The sequence below is a fragment of the Leucoraja erinacea genome, chromosome 2 (assembly GCF_028641065.1).
Source record: "Leucoraja erinacea ecotype New England chromosome 2, Leri_hhj_1, whole genome shotgun sequence".
NCBI classification, from domain to species: Eukaryota; Metazoa; Chordata; class Chondrichthyes; order Rajiformes; family Rajidae; genus Leucoraja; species Leucoraja erinaceus.
Genome location: NC_073378.1, coordinates 7,217,179 through 7,229,266, shown reverse-complemented (window position 1 = coordinate 7,229,266; position 12,088 = coordinate 7,217,179). Strand labels below are relative to the sequence as shown.

The 12,088-nt window shown below is 43.8% G+C and overlaps 1 protein-coding gene across 6 annotated transcripts in view; it reads right to left on the bottom strand.

Moving 5' to 3' along the window:
• The window catches only part of brd9 (bromodomain containing 9), a 50,307-nt gene that overhangs the window by 14,217 nt on the left and 24,002 nt on the right, over window positions 1-12,088 (bottom strand). For all 6 annotated transcript variants that reach the window (XM_055651351.1, XM_055651369.1, XM_055651361.1 and 3 more), the window contains exons 11-14: window positions 6,425-6,557; window positions 5,153-5,264; window positions 3,803-3,862; window positions 2,711-2,782 (exon numbers count right to left, since the gene is read on the bottom strand). In XM_055651351.1, the coding sequence (XP_055507326.1) occupies window positions 2,711-2,782; window positions 3,803-3,862; window positions 5,153-5,264; window positions 6,425-6,557 (377 nt within the window). The remainder of the gene's footprint in view (window positions 1-2,710; window positions 2,783-3,802; window positions 3,863-5,152; window positions 5,265-6,424; window positions 6,558-12,088) is intronic.

The window sequence follows — 12,088 nt, the reverse complement described above, 5'->3', positions numbered from 1 at the left end:
TATTGGAACAAAGTATGCAAGGGAAATACAAATCGTGGATTGAACATAAGAAAGCTATTTAGCGAAAAACACATTCGGATGAAGAGATAAAAGTGACATGTTGACCTATCTGAGCTGCTGATTAACCAATTGTGAGTCACATTTTTCTCGGAAAATAGCCTTTTCTGATATAATGAAGATATATCTAGAGTCCACATTTAACTTGGTGCTTATGACACTGCAAGAAACAAGCTTGGCATTCATTACAAAATGTTGCCTTCCATTCTACTTAGAAAGACCAAGGAGTTTATTGATGACCTCAGGAGTGAAAAAATAGGGATCCACAAACCTGCTTGCATTCACAGGATTGTGGTGGAGAGTTAATAACTGCAAGCTCCTATTGTGCATATCTCAGAAGATGTGCCCCTGGTCCCAGCACATCAAAGCAATTTCAAAGAAAACTCTTTAGTGCCTCAAATTCATTAGAAGGGAGATTTGGAATGTCGATCAATCCACTATCGGTGTACTGGAAAAAGCATACTGACTGGTTGCACCATAGCCTAGTTTAGTAACTCGAACACCCAGGAACAAAGGAGAGACAGAGTGGTAGACATTGATTGGTCCATCACAGGTACTGACCCCCCCCCCCACATCAAAGGGATCTATAGGAGGCGCTGCTTCGAAAAGGCACCTTATATCACCAAAGATCCCCACCACCATGGCCATAGTGTCATTTTGCTACTATCATCGGGCAGAAGGTACAAGGGCTTGAAACCTGTGACCGCCAGGTTCATGAACAGCTTCTTCCCAGCAACCACCAGGCTCTTGAATACCATACAATATCAACTATGATCTTCCATAGACTATCTTTAGTTACACTGTGGACTTTGGTTTAGCACTATTACAGGTACCTAGTGTTATTGTTGTTAGTTTATTGCAATGTTGATTAATATATAATTTTATTGTGTGCTATTGTGTTTCTGGGCCCATTCAACTGCAGCAAGTAAGAATTTTGTTGTTCTGTGTTTGGACAATATGCCAATTAAACACTCCTGATTGTTTATCCCCCACCTTCCAAATCTTCCATTCTCAGCCCTTCACAAGTATTTTTGCACCATACCTTAGTTAATTTTTGGCGCTTTCTGTAGATATTTTACCTTTTTCTTCGGACCTATTTTATTCTTATTCAGTAACTTATAAATATATATATATAATACTCCGTTAATGATTCATTGGGCATTGCACTAGGGAGACATTTCTACTGCTTAGCACCCTCAGAAATGATTTATATAAAATCTAATCACTGTACATAGCAAAATAGGTGCAGGCGTAGGCCATTCGGCCCTTCGAACCAGCTCCGTCATTCAATATGATCATGACTGATCATCTAAAATCAGTACCCCGTTCCTGCTTTTTCCCCATGTCCCTTGATTCCTTTAGTCAAGTCAAGTCAAGTTTATTTGTCACATACACATACGAGATGTGCAGTGAAATGAAAGTGGCAATGCTTAAGAGCTAAATCTAACTCTCTCTTGAAAACATCCAGTAATCTAACTCTCTCTTGAAAACATCCATAGAAACATAGAAACATAGAAAATAGGTGCAGGAGTAGGCCATTCGGCCCTTCGAGCCTGCACCGCCATTCAATATGATCATGGCTGATCATCCAACTCAGTATCCTGTTCCTGCCTTCTCTCCATACCCCCTGATCCCTTTAGCCACAAGGGCCACATCTAACTTCCTCTTAAATATAGCCAATGAACTGGCCTCAACTACCTTCTGCGGCAGAGAATTCCAGAGATTCACCACTCTCTGTGTGAAAAAAGTTTTCCTCACCTCGGTTCTAAAAGATTTCCCCCTTATCCTTAAACTGTGAACCCTTGTTCTGGACTTCCCCAACATCGGGAACAATCTTCCTGCATCTAGCCTGTCCAACCCCTTAAGAATTTTGTAAGTTTCTATAAGATCCCCCCTCAATCTTCTAAATTCTAGCGAGTACAAACCGGTTCTATCCAGTCTTTCTTCATATGAAAGTCCTGACATCCCAGGAATCAGTCTGGTGAACCTTCTCTGTACTCCCTGGGACTAGGGGAGATTATGTGTTCGGCACGGACTAGAAGGGTCGAGATGGCCTGTTTCCGTGCTGTAATTGTTATATGGTTATATGGTCCCTCTATGGCAAGAATGTCCTTCCTCAGATTCCAACAACCTGTGATATTAATCTAAACTAAATGACCATTACTCTCATAACATCCAATAGCATTAGCTCGACAGCTGTAGAATGTTGTGCCATATTCGGGATGAAACAATTCCCACACCGCATCCAGCAGATCTAATTTTTAAATTATAGTTCCAGGCAGATCACAATAGAGATCTAATTTCCAAATTCAAGTTCCAGTGACACTATTTTCTCAAAACTTGTGCAAACTTCCTCAAAGACACATAACCCACCTCTTGGAAAATTAAAGGCTTTGAACAAATATATGTTAATGCTTAATAGAACTAAACGTTTTCACAGTTCTATCGTTTAACATGATCCTATTTTCCATTCACTACGAGAACTTGCTCTGAGAAAATTGTCCTCTACATACTTTAAAGTACTTAATTGGCACTAAAGTGGGTTCAGTAGTCCTGAACTTATGAAAACCACCAATGATGCCAAGACATTTTATGAAAACTATTACTTGCAGAGTGTGTTTACTGTAACTACTGTACGTTCAAGCTCTCTCACCATTATCGGTTTAGATATCTCTGGACAAACAGGTTGCATCTTGGGTTCCTCTTTTATAAAAATTGCTGGGGCCTAAAAGGAAACAAAGTTAGTTAAGACACTGATGATACAGGAGAAAAGGAAAATGGGGCAGAATCAAAAAAGATAAATGTATATGTGCCTGAATTAGATAATAGGGGAATAACGGGCTCAGATTGAAAAGAGAGATTTATTGCTTTGTAAAAAGACTGATATGATGTCAGTTATTGAACACTAAGCAAAGCTGGCATATGGAATCTACACTAAATATCTTCAAATATGTTTGACAAAGTATTCCACATTTACAAGAAGATCAGTGTCAATATAGATGATCTTTGCTGGGTCTGACGATTCCCTGGTAGCAAGTTGGAAGAGAACTTTTGCCTTGGTGATGTTCAGGGATAGGCCTGGGCTATTGTAAACCTCACAGAAATGGGTAAAAGTTGTATGTAGATCATTCCTTCAATATGTAGCCATAACACAATCCCTCCATGCCAAAGTTTCATTATAATTGCCAATGTTACTTTACTTGCATGGATGCCAATAATCTGCTTTTTGCTAACCCTATTGGCAATTAGCACAGAGGGGGATCCACTGCATAATTTATCCATCAGACTCTTTCAATTGTGAGAATCAAAGGCTTCAGTCAGATTAATAAAGGGGAAATAAAGTTCCATGGCATCTTTCCCAAATCTGCCAGGCTGCAAAATTAATATTGGTCCTGCCTCATAATGGGCTGAAGTCACTTTGGGAGTATATCCTGGGCGAAGCGGAACAGATTATTCATAAAATTCTAGCAAGAATCTTCTGTGTGGGAAAAAAAATAGCTGGGCATCAACAGTTCCAATGTTTGAAACTATTTATTTTGCTAAAAATGGTGGCTATACCAATATTATGTTAGTCTTTAGGAATTTCTTCATATTACCAGGTACAGCAAATGGGCAGTGTTTGCCCGAACTTCTACCCAGAGCATTTTAGCCGGTATGCCATCAGGACCTAGTTTATATTTAATGATTATTACTGACATCAAATTTCAGTCATTCATTAAATAAAATCTTAGTACAAACTACGCACCTGGACTTCATCGAGATTCATTTTGGTATCTTTACTTATTTTTTGCTCAATATTTCTTTTCTGAAAAAGAAATGATTCAAACATTGTGACACTAGTATATAAAATCTATAGCATATTTAGCTGAACTGGTCTTTGCGATACTTTTCTACATATATGATGATCTTTGCAAATAATTATGGAAATAATGACATATTAGCCTTTTCCCCCCCCCCCAATCCGTCAGCATAATCTTCTATTGTTTTCTCTCACAAATACTGGGCTAGATTTCTCCTAAATACATCAATTATTTTCATTCTGATGAATATATACATCAAATTCCATATTCTAACCACTCCCTGATAAAGAAAATGTGTTATTTAGCCTCAGATATGAACTCAGCAACTTGCCAAATGTTTCTTTAACCCCTAACCCCCAAAACAAATCTGTGGCTTTGTATGCTTAGAATAAGCTTTCGTATATTATCCTGTTTGGAAATGTACTCCTATTCCTTCACTGCCAACATGTCTAAGTAATGGAGCTTCAACATTATTGGAGTACAGTCGCCAAAGGACAATGGCAATTTTCAGAGGCAATTGGTATGGCAATAAATTGTGGCCTTGCCAGTGGTGCCCAAAACCTAGACATTATCATCAGTCATAAACTTAAACAATCAGTGATGTTCTTATATTTTAACCATCTCAAATTAAAATAGTGCAATATCCTTGATCCTAAGTTCTTATTGTGCAAAATCTCTTTTAATAGTCTTGAAGCAATTAGACAATAGATGCAGGAGTAGGCCACTCGGCCCTTCGTGCCAGCAACGCCATTCAATGTGATCACGGCTGATCATCCCCAATCAGTACCCCGTTGCTGCCTTCTCCCCATATCCCCTATCTTTAAGAGCCCTATCTAGCTCTCTCTTGAAAGTATCCAGAGAACCGGCCTCCACCGCCCTCTGAGGTTTACATTTTTACAAAGTTATTGAGGACAACTGGTAATTTCATTTGTTTTTTTCCTGGCCCATAGTAACACGGGAGCATGCCTTACAGCCCATCAAGTTTATGCTACACCCTCAGAGCAATCCCATTTGTCCCATTCTCCGACTGAGAATTATTTGGACTCCAATGCAAATGGAAAATTTTGATTAAGATGATCATTCATGATACGATTGTTGTGTTCAAAGGTGCATGGTTACGTTTATGGTTAAGTTATGAAACTTAAATGCACCCTGGAGCTGAGCTGGAATGAAGAACATTCCAATGCTTTATTAAATCAACAGGTTTTGTATTTACTCCAGAGATTTTGTGCGATCCACAAGATAACCCGCAGTGCCTATCAAAGCTCATTACAGCCATGAAATCTAGCTCTTACTTGTGACAAATGGTAGACAGCTTTGGAATGTTCCCCTGCTGTGATCTGATTCAACAGATCATCAACCATTTTCTTTGTGGAGCTTCCACAACCTTTAACAAATTCTTGCAGGCTGCAGAGAAAAAAAAAATGTAAATACGCATTGGAGAGGAAGTTCAGACTCTGGGCTTTCAAAGAAAATATCTAGCAAAATGACATTCAATCAAAACTTAAAAATTCATGCTACACCTGTTGCTGTTTGTGGATTTGGGGTCTTTAAGCAACGACTAACTGATATTGTAGAATCTAAATAGTATTTACTAGCATCTGGATGATGGGCGAACAAATTTGTAATTGCTAGCAAATTTACAAAATTCTAATAGTCTTTTGTCTTCTACCTGCTGCTGCCATCTAGTGGACATTTACTACATCTCAGCAAAAAGGACAAAGTGCTGGAGTAACTCAGCGAGTCAGGCAGCATCGTTGGAGAACATGGAAAGGTGACGTTTCGGGTCCAGATCATTCTTCAGACAGATTGACTGATTGTGGGTGGTGGGGGGGTGGGGGGAAGAAAGCCAGAATGGCCAGTAATAGGTTGACATAGCGGAGGAGGGGGGGGGGGGGGGTGGATAGGCAGATGGCTTTAACAAATGCCAGAGATAATAAAGTAAGGTATGAGACAAGTTTGAAGCATTGCAGATTGTAAACCCAAACGGGAGGAAAGTCGTGGGGAGGAGGTGAGGGGGTTGGGGGTGGTGAAAGAGGAGAGAAGTAGGTGAGAGTTCAGGTCTGAGGGGTGGGGAGGAATTTGTGAGACGTTATCTAAAATTAGAGAATTCAATGTTTATACTGTTGGGGTGTAAGCTGCCCAAGCGGAAAATGTGGTGCTGTCCCTCCAGTTTGTGTGTGACCTCACTCTGGCAATGGAGGAGGCCCGGGTCAGAAAGATCAATGTGGGAATGTGAAGAGGAGTTAATGGTTAGCAACCAGGAGATCCAGTATACTTTGCCCAGACCAAGTGTAGGAGTTCAGCGAAGTGGTTGGCGAGTCTATGCTTGGTCTTGCCAATGTACAGGAAATGACATCAGGAACACCGGATGCAGCAGATAAGATTAGAGGAGGTGCACATGAACCTCACTCGCCTGGCAGGACTGCTGGGGTCCTTGGATGGAGATGAGGGTGGATGTATGTTGCATGTCCTGTGGTTGCACCTTACCTAGTAAGTATTTCCATATGCCTGTAATACTAAAAATAAAAACTTTCTCTAGAATACATATTTATGAATTATGTTACCTTAAGGCACACTGCACCCCAGTCTCTTCTCCATATGTAGAATACAGCATTTCCGTCTCTTCTGGAGTAAGATTTGGGAAGATGGTGTTGTTTTGGATGGACTGTGCAGTATACACACAGTTGAGATAAGTAACTGCAGTGGATAAAGGGAGGGTCTAAATACTATTACATCCAATATGTTACATTTCTTTTTCTTTTTTTTTAATGTTTATTTTATTAGAAGCAATTGAACAAGAAGAAAGCAATCGACATAACAATTATACAACTTTCGTACAGCTTCAGTTTTAACATTTTATAAACTGATAAATGAAAATTAAAAGAAAAGAATGAAGAATGAAGAAAAAGAAAAAAGATACAAAAAAGAGAGAAGGAAAAACCCATGAACTGACAAAAAAGAGAGAGAAAAAAGTGAAAAGAAAAAGCGGAGATATGTCCCACTATCCTTCCCTACCCCCGCTCACCCAACCCAAGCATCGGTTTTAAATTTGTGTTCAACCATTCTGTCGTTGAAGAAATTCAATGAAAGGAGACCATATTTTGGAAAATTGGTCTGATTTATCTGCCAAAACAAGCCTTATTTTTTCTAGATGTAATGTCTCGGTCATTTCTGTGATCCACATCTTCACTGTAGGATCTGTTATCTTTTTCCAGAATGTAAGTATGTTTTTTCGCAGTTATTAAGGCATAGTCAAGGAAACGTCTTTGAAATGTCGTTAACTTAGAGCAGCCCTCTGACATTCCTAATATTATTAGTTTTGCATCAGACTCCAATTGAATTTTGAGTGTTTTAGAAATGGTATTGAATATTCCCAAATATGTTGCATTTCAAACATGAAAACGTGGCTTGTGGTCTGAGAGATAGAAACATAGAAATTAGGTGCAGGAGTAGGCCATTCGGCCCTTCGTGCCTGCACCGCCATTCAATATGATCATGGCTGATCATCCAACTCAGTATCCTGTACCTGCCTTCTCTCCATACCCCCTGATCCCTTTAGCCACATCTAACTCCCTCTTAAATATAGCCAATGAACTGTGGCCTCAACTACCTTCTGTAGCAGAGAATTCCACAGATTCCCCACTCTCTGTGTGAAAAATGTTTTTCTCATCTCGGTCCTAAAAGATTTCCCCCTTATCCTTAAATTGTGACCCCTTGTTCTGGACTTCCCCAACATCGGGAACAATCTTCCTGCATCTAGCCTGTCCAACCCCTTAAGAATTTTGTAAGTTTCTATAAGATCCCCCCTCAATCTTCTAAATTCTAGCGAGTACAAGCCGAGTCTATCCAGTCTTTTTTCATATGAAAGTCCTGACATCCCAGGAATCAGTCTGATGAACCTTCTCTGTACTCCCTCTATGGCAAGAATGTCTTTTCTCAGATTAGGAGACCAAAACCGTACGCAATACTCCAGGTGTGGTCTCACCAAGACCCTGTACAACTGCAGTAGAACCTCCCTGCTCCTGGACTCAAATCCTTTTGCTATGAATGCTAACATACCATTCGCTTTCTTCACTGCCTGCTGCACCTGCATGCCTACTTTCAATGACTGGTGTACCATGACACCCAGGGTTCATTGCATCTCCCCTTTTCCTAATCAGCCACCATTTAGATAATAGTCTACTTTCCTGTTTTTGCAACCAAAGTGGATAACCTCACATTTATCCACATTATACTGCATCTGCCTTGCATTTGCCCACTCACCCAGCCTATCCAAGTCACCCTGCAGCCTCCTAGCATCCTCCTCACAGCTAACGCTGCCCCCCAGCTTCGTGTCATCCGCATATTCGTGTCATCGTGCAAGCATATTCCCAAATTGATTCCATTATCAAATAGTTTGTTTCCAAGTTTGACAAATATTTGGAGCAATTTTGTTTAAGTATACAGCATAGAGTTGAGGCCAGTTCATTGGCTATATTTAAGAGGGAGTTAGATGTGGCCCTTGTGGCCAAGGGGATCAGAGGGTATGGAGAGAAGGCAGGTACGGGATACTGAGTTGGATGATCAGCCATGATCATATTTGATGGCGGTGCAGGCTCGAAGGGCCGAATGGTCTACTCCTGCACCTAATTTCTATGTTTCTATGTTTCTATAGGCATGGGAAAATCAAAATTTGAGTTTATTTTCCCATTTTGTTCTTTAAAGTTATGTTTCAAAGTTTGATGGAGTCATGAGAATCTATAATAAAACATATATTGAACATGACACCAAGAACATTGACATGAGCATTCACTTAGATTATAACAATGTACTCATTCTCTCAGCACAACATAGAGTAGCAAAAAGCCTGATATTTTAAATCTAAATGGTTTTATACGTCACTAAAATGGTCAATTATCACCAGGAAATAGCAATAGTGATAATAGGAAAAACGTAGCTCATGCTCATGAAGGAACTGGAAATTAATTATTGGCACCGACTAATCAATGTCAATATGCGCTGGTTTCAGCCGCGCAACCGAAACAGTCTCATGCCGACCCCCCATGTCCAGGACGAATGTAGACGAGCCATGCTCCAGGACTCGGAAGGGACCCTCATACAGCCGCTGGAGGGGTGTCCGATGAGCATCCCTACGCAGGAAGATGAACTGGCAGTCCCCCAGAGCAGAATGAACGTGCGGACGGAAGGACCCATGACGAGACGTGGGCACAGGTGCCAGCTTGCCCACCGTCTGCTGAAGACGTTGCAGAGCATCCGAAGACTGCTCCACCTGGCCACATGCCGGCGGCATGAACTCCCCGGGAACCGTCAATGGAGAGACATACACCAACTCGGCAGAGGAGAAGGCCGAGTCATCCTTGGGTGCAGTGCGGATCTCCAGCAAAACCCACGGCAGATCATCCATCCAGTCCGGATCATTGATCCGTGCCTTCAGGGCATCACTGAGTTGGCGGTGAAACAGCTCCACCAGTCCATTCGCCTGCGGATGATACGCCATCGTGTGGTGTAGGCGAACCCCCAGGAGGCGTGCCATGGCCGACCAAGTTCCGACGTGAACTGAAGCCACCGGTCGGATGTTATGTCCAGCGGCACCCGGAACCGGGCGATCCAGTGTGCCACCAAGGCTCGAGCACAAGTGGCCGTTGAAGAATCAGCCAGCGGAATGGCTTCAGGCCACCACGTGAAGCGGTCCACCACGGTGACGAGATAGGTCATGCCCCGGGACGGTGGCAGCGGCCCCACGATGTCCACGTGAATGTGGTCGAACCGTTGCCGAGGGATGGTGAACTCCTGCAACGGCGCACGCACGTGTCGCTGCAACTTGCGGTCTGGCAATTGTGTGTGCCCAATGTCCAACCTCCTTGCGCAGCCCATGCCACATGAAGCGGGAGGCTACAAGGGCCGTTGTCGCCCGGATGGAGGGATGTGCAAGCCCATGGAGCACCTCAAACACCCTGCGCCGCCAGGCGACGGGGACGATGGGTTGCGGAACTCCAGAGGAGACATCGCACAGCAGCGTTGTACCCCCAGGACCACAGACAACGTCCTCCAACTGCAGGCCCGAAACTGCCGTACAATAGGCGGCCATCTCCTCGTTGACCAGCTGAGCGGCTGCCAGGGTGGAATAATTAATACCCTCAGCAACTTGGAGAACCGCGTGGACTGCAGGTCTCGATAAGGGGTCGGCCACCCTGTTATATTTGCCCTCAACGAAATGGGTGGAGGTGGTGTACTCGGACACGTACGCCAACTGCCTCTGCTGCCGGGCAGACCACGGGGCTGAAACCTTGGCGAACACGAAGGTTAGCAGCTTGTGATCCGTAAATGCAGTAAAAGGCCTCCCCTCCAGGAAGTAGCAAAAGTGGCGTACGGCGAGATACAGGGCAAGGAGCTCACGGTCGAAAGCGCTGTAACGGCTCTGAGCACCCCTGAGATGTCTGCTGAAGAAGGCGAGTGGCCGCCAGCATCCATCAACGAGCTGCTTGTATGTATCGTTAGCTTTTAGAAATGTTTGAATGGTGCACTGACTGGCTGACATTTTTAAATTTCGTTGTACATGGTTCATGTTACAATGACAATAAAGAAATTCTATTCTATTCTATTCTATTCTATTCAACACTGCCCCAACCGCAACCTCAGAAGCATCCACCGTCACCCCAAAACGGCACTTGGACGAGTTGATGGACAAACCAAAATGGCTGGGCTGAAGGGCAGCGACCTCTGCTGGTGTTAGGTGGAACTGCAGGCGGGCCGTGCTGAAAAGACATGCCTGCAGTGCAATGCCCAATGGCGGCTGGATTTTGCCGCGTGGGCCGACTGGGAGCAGCGGAGACGCGGTGGATAGCGGCCCCGACCTGTTCTGAGCCTCCCGACGCCGCGGGAAGGACGGCCAGTGCTTCCACTTCCCACTGGCGGGACATCCACAGCTCGTCGGCGTGCTCGGCTAGCGCCTGCATGTCGGTAAAGGGATCCATGGCGAGCTGCAGGCGGATGTCGGGCGGGAGCTGCTGCAGGTAAACAAATTTAAATAGGAAACTAGGTTCGTGGTCCCCCATTAGAGTGAGCATGTCCTCCAGGAGGACAGATGGCCGGTGGTCACCCAGGCCGTCCAATCGGAGAATCCGAGCTGCCCGCTCAGATTCACCAAGGCCAAACCTCCTGATAAGGAATTCCTTAAGGCCCCTATATTTGTTAGTGAACGGGGGGCTCTAAGGTAAGGCTTAACTCGCCTCGCCTCGCCGTCGGTTGGTCCAGTGCGCTGACCACGTAAAAGTATTTTGTTTCATCTGCTGTTATCCCTCGCACAGCAAATTGTGCCTCTGCCTGCTGGAACCAGATGTCAGACTCTTCGGTCCAGAGTAGGGAGTTTAGTGCAACGGTGTTGTTATCCATCACGACGTGTGATGAATGGCGGGGTCACCAGTTGTAGCGGCCTGGACGAGGTCAGGAAAAGGCCAGACGCCAGGCAGGTTCAAACAGTAGTCTTTAATCACACAGCGAGAGCACACACCCAAAAGGGACCTCGGGAAACTCCGTGGCAGACCAACGCCCCTGTCCCTCAATAGCCGAGGGGGATGACCCAAGGAGTGGCCTAACCCCCCGGGACCGCCACAGATCCCCCCCCCAAAGTACCCGAGGCACAAAACAGACAGGAGGGTGTACACGGCGGCAAGCCCGGGTGCATACCATGCCCGGCACAGGAACAGGCAACTGACCAACAGGTGCAGTAGCCAGAGTAAACATTACATATCCAGGATAACCTAAGTATTAGTAAGTCTCAAGTCATTTCTTACATTCAATATTGTTGATGAAACTGCATCTAGTCTAGCTTCCGGCCTATTTCTAATATTATTAAATTTACTTAAAGCCCCAAAATCTAAAGATGTCAATTGCGTACTTCATAATCAAGCATCCAGAGTTTTCTAGCAGAGAATTCCAACCATCTAATTTTCTCCTCATTTCATTCATAAGCAGCTTTTCCTTCACTGAGATGTGTTGAATCCCCAACGTGAGGGAAAGGTATCTTTCATTCCCAATCTCGATATTTATTTGGAATGTTATACATCTCTTAGGGATCATCTTTCTATCTAGAGAACCTAGACTCACAATAATCAATTGTCTTTTTAAAAATAGTTTCACTCACCCCTGCAAAACAATGCAATGAGTTTATGCTGTACCATTTCCAAGGAAAAGTCATCCTTTACAAGCAAAAACTGTAAAGAGTTCAT